The sequence below is a fragment of the Chaetodon auriga genome, chromosome 13, assembly GCF_051107435.1.
Source record: "Chaetodon auriga isolate fChaAug3 chromosome 13, fChaAug3.hap1, whole genome shotgun sequence".
Taxonomy (NCBI): domain Eukaryota; kingdom Metazoa; phylum Chordata; class Actinopteri; order Chaetodontiformes; family Chaetodontidae; genus Chaetodon; species Chaetodon auriga.
The window spans coordinates 25037591-25064656 of record NC_135086.1 but is presented as its reverse complement, the minus strand read 5'-3'; the positions used below and the strand labels follow the sequence as shown (position 1 = coordinate 25064656).

At 40.0% G+C, this 27066-nt stretch overlaps 1 protein-coding gene across 25 annotated transcripts in view; it reads right to left on the bottom strand.

Moving 5' to 3' along the window:
* The window catches only part of caska (calcium/calmodulin-dependent serine protein kinase a), a 154088-nt gene that overhangs the window by 75011 nt on the left and 52011 nt on the right, over positions 1-27066 (bottom strand). For 23 of the 25 annotated variants that reach the window (XM_076746671.1, XM_076746674.1, XM_076746672.1 and 20 more), the window contains one exon: positions 11284-11396. In XM_076746671.1, coding sequence (XP_076602786.1) covers positions 11284-11396 — 113 coding nt within the window. Of the gene's footprint in view, positions 1-11283; positions 11397-12312; positions 13743-24095; positions 24227-27066 lie in introns of those variants that run through there. The other 2 variants (XM_076746694.1, XM_076746695.1) reach the window with 2 other exon arrangements.

The following is a 27066-nucleotide window of genomic DNA, read 5'->3' as shown; positions in this document are numbered from 1 at the left end:
AATCCTGCCTACCTTGGCTTTCTATAGCTTAGCTCTTACTGTTACCTGAAAAGAAAATAGAAAATAGCACAGCATAGGGTTCTCACTCCTGAAAAACCGTGACGATGACTCATCTGGATGATGCTGCTGCAAATCAGCAACAAGTCTCTTTTGGCTATCCTTTGGTTCAAGCGATGTTTCTTTGTATCTTTCCCATTATTTTAGATTTTCTTACTGCTGCCCATCAAGAAGTAGCACGTCAATTGGTTAGTAAAGATGTGGGGGTTAATGGAGTTGGTTACTGAAGCTGAAAAAACACAATGCAGACTGGCTGATTAGAGAAATCACAGAGAAGACAAACACAGCAAGCCACATTAGACAGTGACAGAGGCAAGGTGTTTCAGCCATTTGTCCATTTGTTTTAGCTATATAATTCAATCATACATTACCTTTAGCTTTCTCATTGAACCATTTATCCAATACTTTCAAATAACTATTTAAACCACTACCCATTGTATTAATTATTTGCTCACGGCTTGTGTGCTTGCATATGCCATCTGACCTAGATCCCCTTTAAAGAAGATGACCTTGTGGGCAACCTGAACCTAGGTGTTGTTCAGTGTTTCTCCAATCCATTTTAGATACCACACTGACTTCCATATGACAAATGCTTTGATGGCTGCCTTCCCATGCAAACTGCCCTCATGTGGCTCTCCGCACTCATTACAGCACACATTAATTCTGAAGGACTATGAGTTAACAGTTTGAGTCAAGCATGGAGGCTTCTCTGGTTGTGTCTGTGTTCTTCTTGGTTTCTCAGCCAGCAGTGGTGCTGAGTCAGTGGATTGTGAGCTGTAGTTTCCCCTCTTGGCACACCTGTTGGGCTACTGCACCTGGACAGGCTGGGTGACAGCTGTGCACACACCAAACTTGGAAAAATTATAGTAATCTGGACTTCAGACTACCATCTCCAGCCTACAGCTTGTGTTAGACTACAAATTTATTTTGATAGATTGGCCACAGCTGCTATTTTCTGCTCCTTCGCCCCTGGAAAAAGAGTTTAGTGGATTTGTGGACTAAAAACACATGGGTGGGGTGTGTGGCCTAGGTATGTATGTTTGTATTCCCAGCAATGCAAATTGTTAATAACTTGCCCTCAATTCTCTCAAGATTGAGATCACTTAGATCCAAATCTGATTTATTTAATACCCACTGACAGACAAATTGGCATCACCTACTTGCCATGCTTATTCCCAGTTAGGGTGTATTGCCATCCTTGAATTAGATAAGGGATTTTTCCAAGAAATGGAGGATTTAGCTGACACTAGTTCCTAAGTTATGTCTCTCCTACCATCCAAGTTGGCTACAACCTGTCTGATTGCCTTACAGAACTGAGCACCTTAGCATCTCAGAGGGGCACTTGTGCAGTGACTGGTGATGAATGTTGTGCTCATGTGCCAGAATATAACACTATCAACTGTAATTTTATGGCACATATTGAACACATTATTAATGAGGTACATAGCAATCATATTAGAAACCTTTTTGAATGCTTGGAAACAATGATTAGTCATCAGAGTAGTCTCATATGTCTTTGTTGTTTTCCTTGCCAGTATTGTTACTTAAGATTATTACTACTAAGGAGACTACTAAAATTATGTTTCAGCGACTTCCTCCTACAGGTCCAACTTAGGTCATCTTTAGTTCAAGTGGTGAGCACACATGAAGAAGTTGACGATCTGTGCAGACTGGACAAGTTGGTCAACCTGATCATTCCGAGAGGCTTGTCCCAGCTCATCGAGGAGATCCAAATGGCAGCTAAGGGTATTCCTGTACTGGGCCACAGCGATGACATCTGTCTTGTCTACACAGAAAGCGATGCCAGCATAGACAAAGCCATCAATGTTGTCAGAGGCTCCAAATCTGATTGCCCTGCAGCCTGTACTGCCATAGAGACCCTCACAGAGGTTTGCTGCGAAAAAAGATTTTTTTAGGACACTTTTTAAACAAATACTATGCTAAAATACAGTTAAAATAATCCAGACAATGTTTTAATGTGCTGTTAAGAGACTCATCTAAAATCTGCCAACAACATTGCAACGCCAAAATTTGCTCAATAAAAAGTATTATGCACTTACTTTCCCTCTTCCTATAAAATGTGCTTGCACTCATGGATGCCATTTTCCTTAATGAGAAAGAGAAAGGTACCAAAGCCCCACCCCTTCACATTTGGTATCATTGAAAAGCCCTAAATGTTCTCTGTAGATAGCAAAAGTACCACCAAAAGTACCACCTATCACCTAAGTACCATCTATCACAGTACCACCTAGCGGCCTGGCATGCATATCCAATCGAATTCGCCCACTTTTGCGTCTTCGTATAAACAAACAATTCCTGCTGAGAACGCTCATCTAAACGCGGATAAAAAATTGAAGACGACACGCCACTTTTGCGTCTTATGTGTTCATCGCCTCCGAATAAACGTAGCATCGGTTGCTCTCCATTTTGGTCTTTTTTCATCACAATAGTAATCATAACACTGATGAGTAAAATGTTCTGTCCAAGAAGCCTGGAATTCAATTCACCTTTTGCTTTGTAAAACAAATGTTATTAAGCCTATGTATATCTGCTCAGACAGACTAGTGAGTTGAGTCTCTGAGATGCCATTCCCCTGGGGCTGACACACAATACACATCTTGGGGGGTGGTACCTTAGACCAAACTACACCTTTAGTTTCAATTGTTGTTTCCTGTAACCTTGTATATAAAAGATAGAAAGTACAAGACATGGATAGAACTTCAAAGTTTGAAAAACAATGTTTAAGTGCCTTAAACCTGCAACTCCACTGAATTGTAAGTAAACTTGTGGCAAAATGATGCTAAGTCTCACTTGGCTTATCTGCTGTAAACATTTTTCAAATGAGTTTAGGGTCTCAATCGCTGTTTTCAAGTTGTCAGTACACCAAGATGCTCATTTAGCAAATTATGGTCACATTACAAAGTAAAATAGATGGGTATACTTTTGGGTAGTCAGTAACATGGTGTGTACTCAGGTTCTCAATCAGATCAGGATAGAAGTGTAAGAATGTGCATCCTCCTCAGCTCCATGTTCATGTCCAAATATGGTCACTTCTGGCTCCAAAAAAACAAAAAGGCGGTAGCCCACAAAACAATGGGTGGTGTCACAGTAGCTCCACCCACTCTTTATGACACAGCTTATGAGTAAAATGTTTCCTGACAGTCCTGAATGACATATGACATACAATATTAATTACCACAAAGTGATTTGCCAAAAATTATTCTAATTTTATAAAAATGATATGTATATAGCTGATGTTACTGTCTATGGCAGGCAAGAAGATAATTAAGATCAGACAAAGAAAATAATCAAGACCTTTGTAAAGCAAATGAATAGCTTTTTTGAGGAAACTAATTTCAGTGCTTTTCAAGACCTGTGGATACCCTGACAGAAGCAAGAAACATATTTAATATTGTTGTGCCATGAGGAGCAAGGGGATATGCTTCCATTCTGTATCTTAAAAGGCACCACTATCTATGCCAACCTCATTAACACAGCAACAGATGGAGTATCGTTCCTGACCTTCATTACCTGAACACAAATCTGACCAGTTTTACAAACGAATAATAACATTCAAGTCAATCTTAAAGATTGGATAAGAAAAAACAACAAGGATTTGCTTTTCAGTATGAACATTTTAACATACAGTTGTGTGCGAAAGTCAGGGCACCCCTTTAACATGCCCCTTTAAACACCCCTTTAACAGCTTGTTTGCACATGCCAAAATGATGTTTTTTATTTTTGTAATTTTGTTCAATTTATAAAATAAAATGTAACTATGCATTAATGTTTCCTGATAATATTGTCTTTTTTTCCCATATACCAGAGAGACTATAAATATGAATATTAATTTTTTTATATATAAAATATGCTGTTTTTAAAGGGGTGCCCTGACATTCGCACACAACTGTAGACCATCCCACGGAGCTTGTTTTCATCCTTCCATTCAATCTCTCAATCCTTCGATTCATTCACATTTTCTAGCAGGTCCCTGCTCATTCTCCTCCCGGCAGCTGTTGTTCTGAGACCTTTGGAAGGTTGAAGCCAGTCACAGAGATATGCAGATCACTTCTGCATGAGCACAATCTCATTTGTTGAAAAGGCAACACCAAGCATGCTTAACTTCATTACCTTTCATTACTGGTCTCTCCTACTGACATAGCCAGGCTGTGCCAAAACTCACATGCACAATATACAGTATATGTAAGCTAAATATTCCCTTTTGCCAATGAGGTATTCCCTCAGATGGTGTTTTTGGTGGTGATTTATGGACAGGAACACAGAATGGGAAAAAGACAGGGCAGGCTAGCTCGTAATTACAAACACATACTATGAAGAATAGGTAGTGTATTGTTTGTCTATGTATGCAGTGACATTTAATTAAGCTCTGACTTTAAGCCATGAGCCACTAGTGCTGCCGCGAGTCTCAGTGCTAACAATAAGCTAATCCTCTCAGAACAAGCACAAGGCATGGGTTAGCTCTAAGGTCACATGATGCTAAAGCTGTTAAAGCCAAATAGGTGGCTGCTTTAGGGCATTGCCACATTTAATGTCATCTAGTCAGCTTGCTACTCATATCTGTCACCGTAACTGCTGCTGGAAATTATGAAAGATACTCTATCAAAGATACAAATAACCCCACAAATTTTAATGAGCTCTTTTGTAAGAGAAACTGCTGCAGGGATGCAACTTTCACTGCTTTAAAGTTACGGGGTGGCCAAAGCATAAGCAACAGAAACTTAATAATAAAATTAAATTCCAGAGAAATGTCTTGTTGTCTGTTAAAAATTACAGACAGAAGAGAATATTTAGAGAAGAGAGAATATTTATATTCTGTACATATTTATACATCATTCTTTTTCATTTGGGTTGGCTCAGTCAAAGAAAAAATTTGCTAAGGCTGCCAACGTGACACAAATGTTGTAAAATAAAATACATACCATATACATACTACATATATATTACCTGAAGAATACAATGAACATGACAAAAAATGCAGCTGATTCTATAATATTTTATGTCCTATTTGACATGCTTAAGCTTAACTGTATTCCCAGGCTATATGAGAGGCCATTTCATGTCATAAGTAGTACTGCACATGCAAAGGCCTAGAGTAGTTTCCTGCTTACATTCAAGCCGTAGCACAACTCAGCTCTCACATAATCCCTAAAACAAGAATTATGTGAAGCCACGAAGGCAACCATCTTGGCACTGCTGGAAATTGACATGAGTGAGAGACAGGTAGCCAAAAAACTGAAGATCTCCAAGACAGCCATTCATTACACCAAGAGAAAGCAAGCCGAACATGGTACTACCAAATTGCTAGCTGGTTGAGACACTGATGCACAGAATCATATACTACATGTATGTATGCAAAGTTAAATACATGGCACTCCTGGAATTTAAGACCATGTCTCATAGAAAGTTGTTTCAGCTTATTATTTTCAGAGGAAAAGTAGAGTGTGAAGGAATCAGAGAGGTTGGACAATGAAAGAGGCAAAAGGAGGTAAGTAGGTGATGGCACATGATGAATTTTGCTATTTCTCTAGAAAGCTTTTCCCTCTGATCCCCTCAAAGGGCCGATCTATTCATCAGAGAGACCTCTGAACAGGCTGAAGAGAATAAGCTGGTATGTGTGTACAGTGCATTTGGAAAGTATTCACACGCCTTCACTTTCCCTACATTTTGTTATGTTACAGCCTTTTTCCAAAATGGTTTAAATTCCTTTTTTGTCTCACCAGTCTACACACAAGACCCCATAATGACAAAGTGAAAAAGGTTTTTCTGATTTTTTTGCAAATTTATTAAAACTGAAAACTGAAGTATCGCATGTACATAAGTATTCACACCCTTTACTCAGTACTTTGTTGAGGCACCCTTGACAGCGATTACAGATTATGGCCTCAAGTCTTCTTGGATATGACGCTACAAGCTTGGCACACCTGCATTTGAGGTATTTCTCCCATTCTTCTATGCAGATTCTCTCAAGCTCTGCCAGGTTAGATGAGGAGCGTTGCTGCACAGCTATTTTCAGGATTTTCCAGAGATGTTCAATCGGGTTCAAGTCTGGGCTCTGGCTGGGCCACTCAAGGACATTCACAGACTTGTCCCGAAGCCACTCCTTCGTTGTCTTGGCTGTGTGCTTAGGGTCATTGTACTGTTGGAATGTAAACCTTCACCCCAGTCTGAGGTCCTGAGCACTCTGGAGCAGGTTTTCATCAAGGATCTCTCTGTACTTTGCTCCATTCATCTTTCCCTTGATCCTGACTAATCTTCCAGTTCTGCTCTACTGATGCTGCTGTAATCTGGAATTTCCCCTCATGGGACAAATAAAGGAATATTGAATTGAATTGAGTTCCTGCTGCTGAAAAACATCTCCACAGCACGATGCTGTTCTGTTGTGGGAAACTGGCTCCAATCAAACACTATCCACAGGGTATGGCATGGTGTTGCAAAATGGAGTGATAGCCTTCCTTATTTAAAATCCCTTTTACCTTGTACAAATCTTCCACTTTACCAGCACCAAAGCAGCTCCAGACCATCACATTACCTCCACCATGCTTGACAGATGATGTCAGGCACTCCTCCAACATCTTTTCACTTATTCTGCATCTCACAAATGTTCTTCTGTGTGATCCAAACACCTCAATCTTAGATTTGTCTGTCCATAACACTTTTTTTCCAATCTTCCTCTGTCCAATGTCTGTGTTCTTTTGCCCATCTTAATCTTTTCCTTTTATTGGCCAGTCTCAGATATTGCTTTGCCATTCTGCCTAGAAGGCCAGCATCCCGGAATTGCCTCTTCACTGTGGATGTTGAGACTGGCGTTTTGCGGGTACCATTTGATGAAGCTGCCAATTGAGGACCTGCGAGGCATCTATTTCTCAAACTAGAGACTCTAATGTACTTGTGCTCTTGCTTAATTGTGCTCCGGGGCCTCCCACTTCTTTTTTTTAGTCTGGTTAGAGCCCGTTTGTGCTGTTCTCTAAAGGGAGTAGTACACACTGTTGTAGGAAATCTTCAGTTTCTTGGCATTTTTTCCGCATGGAATAGCCTTCATTTCTCAGAACAAGAATAGACTGTCGAGTTTGAGAAGAAAGTTGTCTTTGTCTGGCCATGCTAACATAATTGCACAAGGGTTTTCTCAATTAGCTAACAATGTACCATTAGAACACAGGAGTGATGGTTGCTGGAAATGGGCCTCTGTCCACCTATGTAGACTTTCCATTAAAAATCAGCTATTTTCTGCTAGAAAGCTGCATTTACCACACTAACAATGTCTAGACTGTATTCATTTAACATTATATTAATTGAAAAAAAAAAAGTGCTTTTCTTTAAAAAATAAAGACATTTCTAAGTGACCCCAAACTTTGAACAGTAGTGTAGTAGCTCAAGGGGAAGAATATCAAAATGAAGCAGAGGAGACGATGGTTTGTCAAGAGATCAGCCTAAACATCATTAACATGATGTCCTGCCTAAGATGATCACTATGATGCCAACTTAAACCAAGAGAAAAAGAGATACAGCAATGTCTCATACAATTTTTGCATGTGACTTTTAAAATGACCTGAAAAGGCTAGTGTGTACAAAAGACATTTTCATGAGACCAAGGGCTGAGCACTTAATGTCTGCTATGTAGAAGTAAACTAACATGCCTGTCATGCCAGATTTTACACTCTTGATCAGCAACAAGAATTTGAAGGTAAAGAAGGCTACAGTGTACTGTGGCAGGTAAAGCTCTTAAAAGAAAGATTCATTATTTTGAACTCACAGCATGTCTGCCTGATGACATAGCAAACTATATAAAGGTTCTCCACCCATATACAAAATTAGATACAAGTACAAACCATTATATGTAGCCATTTTATGTAAGATATACAGTCACCTTCACCTGTCCATACATACATCTGTTTTATAAATTGCAATGAGTGTTCAGTCTTGGCATTGGGCAAGAGAGATTTTAGACAGGTTGAAATGTGCTGCTGGCATCAAATTCAGAATAAGCATATATTTCCAAAAATCAATGAAGTTGATGAGGTAAAACATTAAATATTTTGGCTGTGTACTGGTTTAAATTGTGTATATATCAAAAAGGATTAGCATATTGTCACATTCTGTTTTGTTTATGTGACACTTTAAATGTCTTAACGGTCTTGGGCCTTCTTATGTATCTGACCTACTTTCACCCTACCAACCCTCGCGGACCCTGTGGTCCTCCGGTACTGGCCTCTTAACCATTCCAAAAGTAAGAACTAAAACACACAGGCAGCTTTCAGTTATTATGGACCCCGATTGTGGAACAGCCTGCCGGAGAACCTCAGTGCCGCAGAGATGTTTTTAAAAAGAGGCTCAAGACCCACCTTTTTAATCAGGCTTTCAATTGATTTGTTTGATTTATCTTATTCCTTTAATCACGCTTCTTAGCATATTTATCTTTGTTCGTATCTTATTTTAGTTGCATGTTTTAACGACATGTTTAATTGCTATTTATTTAATTTACTCATTTTATTTTATTTTATGTCTTAGTCCCTTGGTTTTTAGCTCCAGTGTTTCCTCATGGGGGTCCTTGGTTTTTAGGTCAAGTGTTTCCTCATGGGGCCCCCCTTACTGAGAACTGCTCCTGGTCTACTGATGGGGGCTCTGCTGAGGGGCCGGCTCTGGTCTGGATGGCTGGAGGCTGGTGGCTGGTGTGGGGACTCCTGTCTGTCTGGGTCGGGGTGGTCTCGGCGGCGCTCCCCGGTCATGAGCCGGGGGCCCTCTCAATGTGGATGGCCCCCAAAGGTGGCTTATTCCTTATCTTGTCCATATGGGTGTGTGTGCGGGTGTGTGTGTGCGTGCGTGCATGTCTGTGCGTGTGTTTCTGTATGTAGTTATGGGGGCGGGAGGGCTGGGTTTTCTTCTTTGTTGTTTTTAGCCTCTGTGAGGCACTTTGTGTTGCTTTTTAAGTATGAAAAGTGCCATATAAATAATTAAAGTTTGAAGTTTGATTACACATCCAGCAGAATGTGATGTGGTATGGCATAATGACTGAGCTAGGGTTAAGGCTTACAACAGTAATAATAATAATGGCCACAGTTATGGCTCATGGCGCAAAACATATTATAATAGAAATACTGTAACTTTAGGCATATTCACATTGAAATCAATAGAGCTAGAGCCTACTACTGTATCTTGCAACCTAAAAAAAGACATGATAAGATACACCACCCTTTTTACATTTCTATCCCTTTATTCTCCTTTATTCACAGAGAATTCACAGCATAATGACATATAGTTTATGCTTCATCAAAAATAAGAAAAAAATTAGTCCTTGGCCTCAAGGGATAAAATAAAACTGGCCTGAAGGGAAAAAAAAGAAAAAAGAAAAAAGTAATCTTTACATCACTTACAGCTAGACTATTAGCTATATGGCATTACCTAGCCACATGTCAAGGTGTCCAAAAAAACAAAAACAAAAAAAACAAAAACAAAAAACAAAAAAAAAGGAACTGAAGTGCTTCAAATTAAATTAAAGTGCTTTGGCCTACTGGCCCTCATAGGAAACACAGTTCAATCATTTGTCAGACTTCAAACAAATATACAAACAGAGGTAGCCTGCAGCCAAATAAAGCTGGTAAAATGGACTTAACTAACCTATTCCAAAAAATGGAAAGTAGAGAAATAAAGTCTGAACAGAAAATCTGTTACAAATATGGAAATGTGAACAATGTAGCTTATAGCTAGACCTATGGCTATTGCTTCTGTGGGGATAGCCACATTTTTCAAAATTACAAATGACAATCAAAGGGTTTTAAATAAAATTCAAGTGCTTAGGTCTGTTGGCCTTACAGGAAACACAGGGCTGCAGGCTCCTCCGTTGGAAGGGAGCGGCACTCTGTTGTAAGGAGGAAAGTGATGTGGTCTCCTCTGGTTTCCTCTTTTACCCAGCACAGCTTAAACTTGGGCAGTGAGACGGAAGCTACTAGTGCAGCTTTGGAATCAATTATAGCAGCAAATCAAGCTTTGATTGCTCCCACAATAATTTCAGGCAACCCAGAGTGCGACTCAGCTGCTGCTGCAGTCATCTTCACCTCAATCAATATAGTTCTCTGGCATTAACAGGAAGTAAAAATTTGCGTGGATTTTTCTCCTCTGCTAATCTCGCGGTGTTGGCGAATTTGTATGAAAACAACACACCACTTAATTTCGAGTTTAAAATGCATTGTAACGAGCACTACTGAGATTTGTACTAAGTAAAATATTGCCTTTTTTTTCTTTTTTTGTAATGCCCTTCATTACTGCGTTACAGCAAAAAGTAATGCATTACAGTAATGGCATTACTTTTGTAATGTGTTACTCCAAACACTGCCTGGAGTCATGAAATGTTGCAACTTCACAGAGATTAAACTGTTTGAGATTAGATGCACTTAAAGCAAGCAGGAAATTGCTTGACAGCATCCTGTGTATGATTTGGTCCAAATAGTAAATACATGTACAAGCAATCCAGATTGTTCCTCCAGCATCAACAGGGTGGTTAAATTGTCTCTTACACTGCCGTTGAGCAGTGCAGGATGTGAGAAGAGATTCTCATTTCTCAACATAATAAAAACTATAAAAAGCATAGTTCTGATCTGTCACATACTCATCTCTCAGCCCTGATACACATTCACCTGTCAAAGATGACCATATAAACATTTGACACAAAGCCAGCGGGTGATCAGTGGATGGAGACGGCTACTCAGAATTTCAACCAGATTCATCTTCATTGTCTACCATGCAGGAAGCTGAAGTGGGTGACAGCAAGGAAGATTGCATTTATTAAGACCATGCTATGTATGGGGTGAGTACCGAACATCATTTCCTGTTACTCACCTGAATACCTCACTAAAGAAGTTATTTGTGCCCTGTCTATGTAGACTGTTGCAAACTGGTCATGTTTTCTTTCTCTAACAAAGTTCTACATTCCTCTAAGTGTCTCATCTGCCTTCTGAGTTCATCTACTAGTTTCTGTGGACTTGTTTATAAAAAAGAAAAAGAAAAACTAAAACACTCTCACATAAACAAGGATAAACATGATTGTGATCCCTCCATTGCACTGACTTCTAGTGTGTAACAGAGTGAGATGAATAAAAGTCTGTCAAAAAGCAAATTAATTTCAGTAATATTCATGAGCAACTGGAAACAGCAGAGAATGAGTAAATAGAGAGAAATAACAGCAGGACACAATGAGAGACTGTGATCTCTTACCCTCTGTACTGAGTCCAGGACTGGAGGTGAACTGAGCCACATCTACGATTTTGACAGCAAACTGCTGCCCCGTCTCTCTGTTGATGCATCTTCTCACCACACTGAAGGGACCCCTTCACAACACAGGTGGAAAAAAAACCAAAAAACAAAACATTAATATTAACATCACATACACTTAACATGGCAAACCTATTGGCTAAGCTTGGTTTAGGCTTCGGCGTCGCGGCGACGCCGTACCTACGGCGTACACCCTACGCCGTCACTGAGCATTCGTAGTTCTGCGTCGAGGGAACGCGTTGCTCCGCAATTCACTGCCAAGCCGCTAGGGGGGTGCGGCTGTGTCTTTGTATGGTTTCGGGGGGCTCTTGCTGCCGCGAAGAGGAGTTGTAGAGGTGGTCGTACTTGCGTACCTCCTCGATAATTCTTTCTTCGGCTTGGTCCAGTTTTTCTTGTAGCTCTCACCATAGGGCGACCATAGGGCTATGACTGAACCGAAAATTACGTTCTGAACGGACCAATCACAGTCCTCGACGTTCACGTCAGGATTTTTTGGAGGTGCGCGTCAGGCTACGGCGTAGGGTCCGCGTAGGGGTCTGCGTCGACGGCGTAGGTACGGCGTCGCCGCGACGCAGAAGCCTAAACCAAGCAAGAGTTGATTATTTACATGTCAAGAAGACACAGAGTAACATCACCATCTATTTGGAGTCGTGTTTCTGTCCACTTTATGACTGTCTGTCCAATATTCACTCTCTTTCTCCTGAAGGAAATATCTGTCTTTTTCGCTCCAAAATACCCCAACTACATTCACCAGCTAGTTGCCAACTCTGTCTGCCTGCTGTTTGATCCTGGGCAGGTAACATAAAGTCAGAGTGTTTAGAACTTTATTGCTGAAAACAGCTGTGCTTTGGCCAGAAACAACAGACAAGAATGGTGAGAGTGAACAAAAAAAGTGCTGTGAAAAGTGTGAAAAATGATAGTGAAGCTAAGGGGAGCAGCAGAGTGTCCAAGTTGCAATTATGACATGATCACTTGATTGTGATTAGTTGAGGTGGCCTCAATCATTTCGCACAATCAGTCAGTCAGGTGAATTTGAAGCCAATGTTAGAAATGACACAACAAACAGAATGTGAATTAGGTATGTTTCCATCTGCTGGGGTGCTGAGGGCTGCAGTTTAGAATTAACAAGCCATCAGGTCAGGGTTACACTGCAATACACATACTACCTAAATGGAGCTCCTGGCTACAACTGTACTCACAACACTGGGCTAATGGGCTTGATTTGACCTGTACACACTGTGAAATAATGTGAGTTGATATACATATGTGAGAATGTGTGTATATGTTGGGAGCATGAGGTTTAGCAGCTGGGAGGATGGGAGCTGGTGCAGATACCGATAAAGGAGGCAATGGAACTTGCATAAGAACAGACACACAGTATAAAATGCTGGCAGTAGCAGATACATAATCCCATCCATGTAGCTTCTTTATCTGCTTATTCTTGGAACCTATCGCAGCATGCACTGGGTGATAGACATGGAAACACCCTGGATGGGTCAGCAGGCATAATAATGTGACAGATTAATATGTGAGAAAGCACATTTTGGCTCCATGTGTAGCTGTCGAGAAGTTATTTGTGTACGTTGATGAGGGGTTTACTGATCTGGATCATTCGGCTATAAGATAATTATTAAGTACTATATGTGAGAGTCCTTAATATAGGAAGAACACAAGTTTTCCTACAAATCATTTCTTCTTGTTTCAAAAGAACTTGAAGTTCTCAAATATTAAATGTTGTCTTTAACACAAGTAGCCATAAAAGAACAACAATTTTGATGTAAATCAAGAGATATCAAAGAATAACTAAACAAGAAGGCTGTATGGTGCATGGTAAAGATAAGATGAGCCATCATATTCCAAGGGAGAACTCAGCGAGAACAGAAATAAGTACAGATAAACAGATAAGGGTAAAATAATAATAATCCAAAAAGAAGAAAATTAAGAAACAATAAAAATACAGACTTTAAAAGAGCAATTACACTCGAAATGACAAAGCAAGCTGTAACTATACAGTACCCATGAACAGACTTGTACACCACAACAGTATATAACATGATTAAGTAATTATACTTGTCTGTATTAATACAGAAACTGGATGTAGTATATTATGCAGTAAAAGTATAACATATACACAGAGCAGCTTTCAACTAGCAGATAGACGCAGCAATCCTCGAACAAACACATGCACACTGCAGACACAAACATTACCCGCCACCTTCTGTGAATTACCCATCGCACAGATAATTACAGTCAGCACAACCTCAATAGTAAGTAAAAGCACCCAAATTTCACACAAAAAAAAAACAACAACAAAAAAATACCCCTGGCTACAGCAAACAGTGCAATACCAACTAGCTGGGGATTGAACACAAGCAGAGCTGCTCAAGAGTGTGTGTGTGTGTGTGTGTGTGTGTGTGTGTGTGTGTGTGTGTGTGTGTGAGAGTGTGTGTGTGTGTGTGTGTGTGTGTGTGTGTGTGTGTGTGTGTGTGTGTGTGTGTGTGCCTGTGCCTGTGCCTGTGTGGGTGAGGAGTGTGAGGCTGTCTTTGTGCACAAACACAAACTGGTTGAACAGATGGTGATCAGGCTAAAGCTGCTTAGCATCAGAAGGGTAAGGTAGGATTGCACCATGTCCAGACATGCAGGAGACACACGCATCCACACACACACTCACACAAACACTTCCATCCACACATACGGTATAAACATAGATGAGACGCAGACTGAAATAAACACAAGGTGCAGTGTTGCTGAGTAAACGGCCACTTTGACTACAGGGGGATTGTGCAATGTTTCCTATGCCATATGCATGCATGCAGCCTTCTCTAGCAGTCAACTCAAGCCACTGGGTCACCACTTTAGTGAGCAGAAACATTCCTCGGTTTCCCCAGCTCACTATCACATGATAGGCCTGCTTCTAGGGGCAATTAGCCAAAACAAACACATAGAGTGAGACAGTAAATTCCTCATTAACTTGCTAAATTCATCTGTTTGTCCATCAGTCCAATCACTCATGCACTGATTGATTCTTTAGATAAACAAGCTACATATAATATGTCTTTCAAAGAAACAAATTGTTCACTAGTTACACTAACTGGTACATGTTGACATATATTGCGCAGATTTCAACTTTCTGTACAGCATGACTGGTAAGAAAGGAAAGAGTGACAAAAATGATCATTTTCACCCAGTTTTTTCTCAAGCCTTTTGGACTGGGAGGAGCCAGACTCAACAGGGGAATCTGCTTTTCCAACGGAAAGATAACGCCAGCTTGCAAACTATGAATTTGTCAATTTCAGGAAGTCAGCACTAAGAGCCAAATGAAGAGTCTATCTAAACTTAAACTTCAGCAGGAATAGGTTTCAACCCAAACTTTGTTGGAGCAGGACACTGGGTCACACCACTCTCATTAGTAATGCAGTCTGTTCTCTGTAGCTGCGTTATCTACCTGCACGCTACAGTCCAGTCACTTCACCTCTGCCCCCTTCGCAGTGCAGCAAATGTCAGGCCTTGCTCAAGGCTGCGCTGGGACAAACAGTGGGAGGACAGAGGAAAGGCAGGCAAGATGGGCAATGATGTGAAAAAACAATGAGCCTTGAATAAGTTGCTTTCTTTAGGGAAATTTAAACAGAAATAGTAAAACCATGAAGGTAAAAAAGTTTGCGAAGCTCTAACAGAGACCACGACAAGCACAGGGAGACATAACAACAGAAGCATGAAAACTGACCAACAGATAGCTAATTTAGAAAGACAAGCCAAAAATAAACAACTACGGGTTGTGGGAGTTTCTGAAATCGCATAATTTCTTTCTGCGAGCCTCAGTGTTTTTTTGTTTGCTTGTTTTTTTTACTATTGTCATTACTATAATATACTATTATATTGTTGTGTTTTTTTTACTACTTTATACAAATATAATATACTATTACTAATATTATTTAATTTACTGAAAATTACAACAAGTTTGGGCTTCAGGAAACAAGCTCTTAAATATAATTCAAATGGGTGGCACTTGATCAAAACAGCCACAGTCAGCTGCAGTATCAGTGCTTCATGTTTTATTACAATTCAATTGCTAACAGCCAATGTCTGAAATGTAGGACTACAACCTAATTCTACTTTAAATTATTCATCCTAAGCAGTTGTGTGTGTTTGTACATGTTGAGTAAAGAGGTGCTCTGGAGCAGATGAGAGACTTATTCATAACAGCCTGTGCAAGCATTAAGTAAAAGGTTGAAGAGGCGCAACTGATCTCCCACACACATTAGACTCAAAATACTTAAAAACAGTGAAGAGTAACTTTTGAAATCCGTCAAAAGAAAGGAAGTGAAGGAAGGCAGACAGAATGAGTGAATTACATGAAACAGATTTTGAATGATCACCTTATGATCCCATGTCAGACATCCATGGCCTATCACTCTTAATTTCGTGTGTATAGCTGCATGTCTGTGTGTTGATCAAGTTGTACATAGTTGGGGCACTGAATTGAAGTGTGTAAAAATGTGCCTCTGTGTTAACTAGATGCAGTGGAGAGCAAAGACAATTGTCTGCAGTGTAAAGAATAAACATTGTGGCCTTTAGTCAAACAGCTCACAGCAATAAGCACCTAATTACCACACAACTCCTGACCTTTACTCCCTGACCTTCAGATGACTTCATGGGTAGGAGGTGCTGCTGTAACCTGGGATTCTATAAATAATCCAGTGAGAGGATGTGGGCTTGGACAGGCTTGGAAGAGAGGAGAGTGTCTGCTACATTCCATGTCAGGGTAACCACTGAGAATTTACAACAGCATCAAAAAGACAGGGTGGCCTATATTGAATGCCATCTATCTGAATCTTTGTGTGTGTATTGCCGAAGTAAAAGGTGATTTGCAGGCAGTACTCCCTTCTAGCTTCATTGTGCATCAATCACACTGTATCTCATTCCATAAATGCACCAGCTTTAGGACACACACAAGTCCATAGCATCACACACACTCAGAGTAGGCCTTATTGACGACACTGTGGTGAGGACAGCTTTACCTTAGCACACATCTGTCAGTCAGACAAAGGACAGACAAAAAAGAAACAGCAAAGGAGGAAGTGTCACTAAGCTGCTTTACACCACTGGTTTACAGCAAAAAGTTCCCACTTGTTCACAGTTAATACATAAAGCAACTCTATTAATCTACCAGGCAGTTGGATTCACAAGATCACAAGATCAAACAAGATCACGCAAACCAAAAATTCATCTTGCTAAGCTCCAAGTTTTGCATTTGTGGCCACAGTAGGTCGGACCAATCAGTGTCCTATGAGGAACTACCGGCACGGGCTGGCATTGTTTGCAATCAAAAACAATGGCAGCTCCTAAAGAAGTTAGTGTAGAACACACAGTTCAAGACAAGCTTCTCATTGGAATCTTTACAGCCAGGAGAAATATTGTTCAGCAAAACCCATTACAGTATAAGAAAACAGTACACGTACGACATTGAGTAAAATTAAACACAAAATTAAACACTGAATTAAAACGAAGCTCGATTGACTTAATCTTTACTAACACAAACCAGACAAAAAGAAGAAAATGTGATTCAACTAACTACAATTTTCAATAACGACTATTTAGAATTATTGTCCAAAAACACTTCTGATGACCGTGTCTGTTTCTTTGCATGTCAGCTCTTAGCCGAAGCATGAGTAGAACTCAGTTTTTTCTTTTGGATGTTTGGAATCTCATATGTTGGCACCAATACACTGAGATGACAAAAATCCCATATTATTTACAACTGACAACAGGTGGTCATTAAGAGTAATGTACAGGGACAAGAGTTTCTGTTATTTTCACCGGCTGTGGGTTGTCTCTGGATATTTTCTCTCCCTTCTCCATTAGTATCAGTATTAGTATCAGTATTTGCTGCAAAGCTGGTTAAGCTGTTTCCCACTGATAGCAAACTGTTAAAGGAGCTACTTGTCACCCCTTGTCTTGACAAGCAGTGCATCTTAACATATCTCCAAACTGCTGATATTGCTCTTCTGCCTACCTGCTCAAGACAGGTTAATGCTCTGTTTCCATTAAGTGGTATCGGGTGCCATAGTATCAAGTAGTTTTATTATTAAAAGAAAGACTACATGCGCACTGCAGAGGTCCTGATACCAAAATCAGTATCGGGACATCCCTAGAATGTAGTTGACTACAACTTGTGTATTAGGTATAAGTCTAGCAGACACATTTTGGACCAGCTCGAGCCAAAATACACAAGAGTGACTCAGAGACACAGTGAAATTACAATAACCAAGGTGGGAAGAAACAAAAACATGATTTTTTTTTCTCCAAAGAATAATACAGCTTTAATTTTGGTAATGTTTTTTAGTTGGAAGAAACATGACTTGACCACTCCCTTTATGTGTCACTCAAAATTCAAATGTTGGTCAAAGAAAACTCCAAGGTTTTTTGAGGCTGACGCTGTACTTTTTCAAAAAAAAAAAAAAAGAAAAGGTACACAGGGCCTATGATGAAGACTTCTGTTTTGTCAGGGTTAGAGGAAGATATCTGACATCAAATCCTTGATAGCCATTACACAGTTTTTCAAGGTAGACAGCTTACTGACATCATCTGATTTGAAAGAAAAGTATAGATGGGTATCATCTGCATTACAGTGAAAATAAATGCCCTTAAATTGCCAAATTGCCAAAGAAACCAGGAGAAGCATGTACAGGGAGCAAAGATTAGGACCAAGGGTTGAACCCTGAGGTACACCCCATGTCAGCTGAGCAGATGAGGAGACATAGTGATCAATGGCCACAGAAAAACTCCCTGAGATATAGGAGGCAAACCAGTCCAGGGCAGACCTTGTTACACTCGTCCATTGCTGAAACCTGTTACGTAGAACAGAATGGTCAAGTGTTGAAGGTCACCTGGATCAGCAACAACTTACTGTAGCTTTATAAACAGGGACAGGCAATAATATCCTTTACATGATCACGTCAATTTCAAATGCAGTGCTACCTGAGGTGATAAGGTCACAGGGATTCAACTTTGGTTTACAGCCTGGTCCTTTACATGCAGAGATTTCTCCAGATTTTCTGAATCTTTTAATGATATTGTGGACTTAAGATTGCAAAATCCCCAAATTCCTTGCAATTGTACATGGAGAAAAGTTCTTAACCTGTAGGAACTGGTGAACAACTCAGCCTTACAAGGATGTCCCTTTCATACTCAATCAAGATACTATCACCTGTTACCAATGAACGTGTTTACCTGTGGAATTCCAAACAAGTTTTTTTTTTTTCTTTTTTGAACATTCCAGAAATATCCTACTCTTTTGTTGACTTTGTCCCTGCATTTTTGAAACATATTGCAGGGATCAAATACAGAATGAGCATAAACTTGCAAAAATCAATGATGTTGGAAAGGTTAAAAAAAAAAACAAAAAAAACATTGTCTTTGCACTGTTTTAAATTTTTTCTGTTCCTCTCCTTGTCTCACTCATGTATAGACAAACATTTGTTCAGGTGCTGACAGTAAAGCTTCAATTACACTTCACTCAGCTGCTGTAGTGCTTTTTGACTCTCATAACATAAATTATGGTTCAGTGACAAAATTTGTAGCTAAAATGGTATACATCTGACATAAACGCAGCTTTGGTATCATGCAGAGAGACACAGATGCAGAGAAAACAGGCTGTGAAAATTCATGAGTCTATGTTTATGAAGTGAACAAGGCAGAGACAGAGCAAGCATTGAAAGAAAAAAAATAAGGCTCTACCTGGCTCCAAGTGAACAAGGTACAAAAGAGGGTGGACACAGTAGATCTAGTTTAATGCAGCCTAACTGAGCAATGATAATGATTCATAATGAGTTGTAAGTGATAAGGACATCCTGAATACGTTCCCTTTATTGCTGAAAGAATATGTATATGTGTAACATTTCACTATGGTACTCTGAAAATAGCTCACAGACTACAAACCACTGAACTATAGTAACGTGCAAAAGTTTTAGGCAGGTGTGGAAAGAATGCTGTAAACTAAGACTGCTTTCAAAAATGTGTTAATAGTATATTTTCATCAATTAACAAAATGCAGTGAATAAAGAGAAGAGAAATCTAAATCAAATCAACATTTGGTGTGACCACCCTTTGCCTTCAAAACAGCATCCATTCTTCTAGATACACTTGCATACAGTTTTTGAAGGAACTTGGCTGGTAGATTGTTCCAAACATCTTGGAGAAATATCCACAGATCTTCTGTGGATGTGGGCTTCTTCAAATCGTTCTTTCTCTTCATATAATCCCAGACAATCTGTTGAGATCAGGGCTCTGTGGGGGCCATACCATCACTTCCAGGACTACTTCTTGTTCTTCTTTACAGGGCAGATAGTTCTTAATGACATTGACTGTATGTTTGGGGTCATTGTCCTGCTAAAGACTAAATTTGGGGCCAATCATCATAAGTATCTGCCTGAATTTCTCAGCATTGAGGACACCATTAACCCTGACCAAATCTCCAACTCCATTTGCAGAAATGCAGCCCCAAACTTGCAAGGAACCTCCACCATGCTTCACTGCTGCCTGCAGACATTCATTATTGTACTTCTGCTACAGCCAAATTTTGACTCATCAGTCCAGAGCACCTGCTGCCATTTTTCTGAACCCCAGTTCCTATGTTTTTGCGCATTGTTGTGTCTCTTGGTCTCGTTTCCATGCTGAGAGGTATGGCTTTTTGGCTGCAGCTCTTCCATGAAGGCCACTTCTGGCCAGACTTCTTCAGACAGTAGATGGGTGCACCTGGGTTCCAATGGTTTCTGCCATTTCTGAGCTGATGGCACTGCTGGACATCTTCCGATGTCAAAGAGAAATAAGCTTGATGTGTTTTTCATCTGCTGCACTAAATTTCCTTGGCTGACCACTGCGTCTACAATCCTCAGCGTTTCTTTGAGTTTCTTCAAAAGAGCTTGAACAGCACATCTTGAAACCCGTCTGCTTTTAAATCTTTGTGTGGGAGAGACCTTGCTGATGTAGCATAACTACCTTGTGTCTTGTTGCTGTGCTCAGTCTTGCCATGGTGTATGACCTGTGACATGAAACTGTCGTCCACAACCTCACCTTGGTAGCACAGTTTTGCTATTCCTCACCCAGCTTTAAGCCTCCTACACAGCTGTTTCTGTTTCACTTAATGACTGTGTTTCAATCTACAAAAATGAAATTGATTATCATTAGCACCTGTTTGGTATTATTGGTTGATCATATACCTGACTATAATCTGACAAAATTTCCCTGACTTTGTGCAAGTGTACCTTTAAGAATTGATGCTGGTTTGAAGGCCAAGGGTAGTAACACCAAATATTGATTTGATTTACATTTTTCTTTTGTTCGCTCACTTTGCATTTTGTAAATTGATAAAAATAAACAGTTATTATTACTATTTTTGAAAGCACTCTTAATTTACAGCATTTTTCCCCACACCTGCTTATAACCTTTGCACAGTACTGTATATCTCACAAAATATAAGGTAAGGCATGGAGACAGTATTTTCCTTGATTATATGCTGTTTTCTTTGTCCAACCACTGTGGCTTTTGGGACTCAGAGTACTGAAGGATGAATTCTGTGTGTGTATGTGTTATGTGTCTTGTGTCTTATTTGGAGAGGGTCAAGACCTGGCCATAATCATAGGCCATAAGTCTGTTATGATCAGTGCTCTCTACTCTCCTGGCTTGTAAAAGCATGTGTGTGTAGATTTCAAGTGGACTTTGTGAGCATTAACACTGCATCAGGATTCAGTTTCATTTTTGGAATGAGTCATTTCTCTAATGTCATTTTGCTAATGTCATTACAACCCCATTTCCAAGAAAGTTGGGACACTGTGTACAACAAACAGAAACAGAATGCGATGACTTGCAAAACAAACGTCTGTATGTCAATTTTTTTTTTTAATTATAAGAAAGCACCTGATGGAAAATCTCTCAATGAATTAAGGTAACTGGGAACAGGTTAGTAACATGATTGGGTATAAAAAGAGAATCCCAGAGAGGCTGAGTCTTTCTGAAGTAAAGATGGGGAGGGGTTCACCAGTCTGTGACCTACTGCACTGCAAGAAGTGCAATTATTTAAGAATAATTTTCTCAACATAAAATTGCAAAGAAATTGGAGCTTTCATTTTCTACAGAACATAATGTCATTAAAAGATTCAAAGAATCTGAAGAAATGTCTGCATATAAAGGGACAAGGCTGAAAACCAGCATTGGATGGCTGTGATTTTCAGGACCTCGGGCAGCACTGCATTGAAAATAGACTTGATTCTGTAGTGGACATCACTGCATGGGCTTAGGAACACTTCCAAAAACCATCGTCTGTGAACATAGTTTGTCACTGCATCCACAAATCTGAGTTAAAAATATACCAAGCAAAGAGGTAACAACATAAATCAGATCCAGAAACACCACCTGGGTCTGAGCTCATCTAAGATGGACTGAGGTGAAGCGGAAAGCTGCCCTGTGGTCTGATGAGTCAAAGTTTGAAATTCTTTTTGGAAATCATGGAAGCCGCATCCTCCAGGCTAAAGAGGAAAAGAACCATCCAGCTTGTTATCAGCACACAGTTCAAAAGCCCAGCATCTGTGATGGTATGGGGGTGCATTAGTGCACATGGTATGGGTAACGTGCACATTGTGAAGGCACAATGCTGAACAATATATATACAGGTTTTAGAGCAACATATGCTGGCAAAAAGACAGCGTCTTTTTTAGGGAAGGCCTTGCTTATTTAGGTAAGACAATACAAAACAACATTCTGCACATATTACAACAGCATAGCACTATACTAAAGGAGTCCAGGTGCTACTGACGTGCCTGCAGTCCCAACTTGTCACCCATTGAAAATGCTTGGTGCATTGTGAAACATAAAATACAATAAAGGAGTCCCCAAACTGTTGAGTGGCTGAAATTGCACATCAGACAAGAATGGGAAAAAAATCACTTTCCAAATTAAAACAACTGGTCTCCTCAGTTCCCAATGCATACAGAATGTTCTTAAAAGAAAAGGTGATGCAACAGAGTCCTAAACATGGCCCTCTTCCAACTTTTTCGAAAAATGTGTTGCTGGCATCAATTAAAACAAACAAAACAAAAAAAAACAATGAAATTTCTCAGTTTCAACATCTGGCATGTTGTCTTTGTGCTATTTTCAATTAAATAGAGAGTTTCAGTGTTTTGCAAATCATTACATTCTGTTTCCATCTTATTACACTCAGTGATCCAACTTTTTTGGAAACAGGATTGTATTTGTAAAACTGAAAAAAGTTATGGCCTTGCATGAACATAACTTTTTTCTTTTTTTAACAAAGGGAAAGAAATAAAGGTCACAGCCAGCTAAACAATGAGGAAAGGTTCTGCTTTAGCACATTAAACATTCAACTTTTTAGTTGAGCAGTTTAAGTTCTTTATGTCATACTGGCCGCATAAGAATATTCCCCTTTTCCTTTTAGTATGTCATCTGATCCGTTTTATTTCCTGGGATGCTGATGGGCTGGATTGTGAATGAAGGAGAACAACAAACACAGCACACTTTACATGTGGGAGGCCAAGGATCTTGACCTACTTGCTGCACTAATGACTTCTACTGGTTGACTGGGGAACCTTTAATACTTTTTCAGGCTTGCTGAATTGATCAGATGATCACACAAGATCACACAAAATAACGCAAACAGAGAACCAATCTTGCCAGGCTTCAAATTATATGCTTGTGGCTTTTGGATCAATCAGCGTCCAATGAAGAATTACTGGCAGGTGTGGGTGTGGTTTAGGTGTGATGCTGCCAACAGCGAGACGTTTGTTTGAAAACAACAATGGTGCCTGCTATGCTGCTATAGCATTAATTACATCAGAAATGGGGAGTATTTCTTCTTTGAAAGAAAAGCAAAGACCACCACTGAAAGCTTTTCTCCATGGAAAAGATGTTTTCACTCTTCACCTGACTAGCTTTGACAAGTTTTACCAACTGGCTCCACTGGTAATGCTCTCCTACTGCGCCACATGGTTTGTTGATTGGTTGAAATTATCCTGTGATAGACAGACATAGACTTACAGACGTAGAAGGGTTCATCCAATCACCTGCCAAATATTTATCATAGGGTTTGCACTTTTCCCAACAATTTCCATGGATGACTTCCCAGGCAGTTCTGTGTATCAAACCATCTGGTGTGTCATGTTAGCGCCTTTATGAGGGAGGGTGGGAAGTAAAAGGGTACCATTCCCCCAAGCACAAAGATGACTACTCTAGGGCTACAACCATTCAATTAACCTAACATTTATATTTACAATCAATCAATTTTGCAGACAAATCACTTTGTCTACAAAATGTCAAAATAATGGGGGTGCCTCATTGGCCAAGTGTTAAGGTGCCACCCATGAATGGTAACGTCCCTGTTTCAAGTATGGCTATAGACCAGCGGTTGTCAAACAGGGCATGGGAAAAATCCAACTCTCCAACAAAATGATTTGTCCCCCCAACAAAAGCTGAGATTTATTCAATTAAATGTCAATTTAATGTCTGACATTTCCCTGCATCCACCCAGGGATTTCACTGTACAGACACAAAAAGCGCAGGAAAACTGTGAAAAAACAACACAGTGAGGGAGAGAGTAAAACACAAGCAGAGGAAAGTATAGTCAGAGCAGATGTGACTGTGTGTGAAAAAGAAAGACAGATTAAATGTGTCCATCAGTAACACAAGACAGGGAATGAAAAAAAAATCAAGACACATCACATCTTCTTCAAACAGTTTTCTTCTACCTTTCCTATAGTCTTCTCATCCCTCCATTCTCCTACAGCTTCCTTTTCCCCCGTTTTCTTAGCAATGGTCGACTCCACCTCCTCCTGTCTCTGTATCCATGCCGTCATCTCTTCCTCCTCTCTTTGGCAGAGTGGTTATGTAAGGAGGCAGAGTTAGGCAGCTTATTTACACTCCCATGGGGATTAGGCAGGAGCCTGGACAAATCAGCACCTGCAATGCTCACTGACAGTCCACACACATACACAGAGGGCACTGCAGCAGAGCTGACAGGCTATACCTAAAACCCCCTCACAGGTTGTACGAAGTACTGTGATAAATGCATGCAGAAGTAGCAGTGGGTTCCCTGTCTTAGACAGTTAGATTGTGTTTGAGAATAAACACCATGAAATGTACTTCAGTTGATGAGACGAGACGAGACGAAACAAGATGAGACGAGGTGAGGTGAGAGTTTAGTATGCACTGATATTGTGCGAGTGAATTTGTCAGTTTCAGTGTGTGTGGTCTACTGGGATCAGCGCTGATTGTAAAGTCAAACAAAAGCAACAAGGAAGGACATGTTCTCCTCCAGTGATGACAGCTTAGCCATCATCCTCCTTTCTCCAACCTCCTCCACTAGATCAAGGGGGCATCCCAGGAAAGAGCTAGCCTTCTTAATTAGTCTGTGAAGTCTTTCCCTGTCAGCAGTCAAGAAGCTACAGAAGACTACTGCATAGAAGATGGCTAGTGCCATGACAGAGGTATAAAAAAAAAAAAAGTAAAATGGTGTAAATTTGACACGATAGTAGTGATAGTCGACCTGGGCTCTGCTGCTTGCTCTTTAGCACACAGATTTTAAGAGGTCTCACTCTACAGCGAATTTCCAATACTACAAACGTCGCGTTGAATAAGGCATACTACACATTACAATGTCACCCTCTGCTGTTTGCTGTTAATATTCCCTTTGACATGTATTTGTAATTTCTGTATAGTCCAATCCTGTATAAATATACGTATAAAATTGGTATAAGTTTTGTTCAGGAATTTGTATCAAAGCCAAAGTTCAAAAGACTGGTATCAAAAATTACCAAGCCCGATACCAAGCCCTGCCACCCTCATGTCCAGCCCTTTAACCACCCTGACTAAGAGCAAGGCTGCAGGAGCAGTTTGGAAAAATAACCACTATACTGACTCTTGTGATATAGAGCCAAAGCCGTTTTGCCTAGCGTGGCCTAATGTGGTGTGGTCTGTCTGTTGCCCACTGAGGCTGGTGGCTGTGCTGCTCTGTGGAATGGGGCCAAGGCTCCAGCATCTGCACACAATTAGGAAGAAACAGTACCACATACTGAGTGCTAGTGTTCTCAGACATAAACACACACATAAACACACAAACCCTATCTACACTTGTCATTTCACATGTTTCATACCCGGATAAAATCCAGCTGAGATTTTATCCAAATATGAGGTTCTTGCATTTATATTCAGCCACATCATACCTGTCATCATTAGGATTTGAAATATGGGAAATTTTCCTGCACACTGCCCTGGACCTTCCCACCACCCTTACTGCTGTCAACATACCCCTGACATTTAGACAAGGGGACAAACATGGAATCCTAAAATCATCATGAGGCAACCACTTGCTTTAAAATGTCAAAGCAACAAGGACTGGGCTCACTCACATTACTAAGTAAGTGGCTACAATTAGGTGGTCAGGTGGAAACAGATACAGTACCTGGTTGAAAGTGAAACACATACCTGCATGGTAGAAATGAAAACACAAAAGGGCATATAAATTCAGCACTTAGTTTATCTATCTATTGCTTAAAGGATGTGTACACATCACAATATTATGTTTCAGTTGTGATCTTTAGAAACCGTTCTGGCAAATGAGACAATTGGAAGCAGAGAGGCATTACGACAATGGATGGCAGAGATTGTATAAATGCAGCCATTGGTGGAGCATGTTTCTGTGCCTCTTGGGCATGCTTATGTTCAACTGATTTGTCACTTTTCTCTCTGTGTGATACATTAAAATCTGTGCAGCATATTTTACAAAAAGGATGATTTTTACTGATGCTGCTCTTCATTAAGCATGGGTAAGCATCTTCTCATTTGGTGAGATACTTGCAAACACCTTTAGCCTTTTTGGAAGGTACTCCATCCTTCTCAAATTCATCCTTCTACTTCTTCTTCGATTGGTGGGTGCCATTTGAATGAATGACTCCTCATCAATAGATGTTACAGCTAATGTTCTACATACTACCAGCTGCTGAACTAGAGGGGAACATGGTGAACACATCAAAGAAGCAAAAATGCCTCCCTAAACCATTCTAACCAATTTGTTTATAATTTGTTTTTGTTTTATAGAAAGGCTAAAAATACTGGAGATTTATGGGATAATGTTGAAACAGGAGTACAGCAGGTGAGAAGAGTAAAACACGGAGGAAACCCTGGAAAAACAGGAAGTCCCTGTTGGGCAAGCAGACAAATCTGAATGCAGTCTGTCTTTATTTTCAAAGTTGACCATCCTTCAGTCCAGAATGAGGTGGTGATATACCTGGACCTGTTTGGTAACAACCACTAACTCAAGAAGAATAATAACTTCTAAACATTTAGCAAGTATTCAGTGGTTTAACTGATCAGGGAACAGATAAACACTACAAGAGCTCGGTGCTCCCTGTATTTGAACATGTGTGTAGAAATGGCTGAAACCATTTTTCCTTGTTGATTTAATGAGACACTAATGTTGTGATTACATAAAGGATTCACTTTAGACTGTTGCTAATTGAAAGAAATATTCCAAAAACAAAACAATAATTAATAAATTTACATTTTACCACAGTGTCTCTTTCACCAAATTTCAGCTAATTGCAGTTTGCTAAATTTGCTGTCTTTGGCAGGTTTGTGTCTGATTTGATGGACAAATGCACGATTATAGGTTAAATACTTTCGTTCTGTTTTATCTCCATTTTGAGATGGATCAAGCTATAA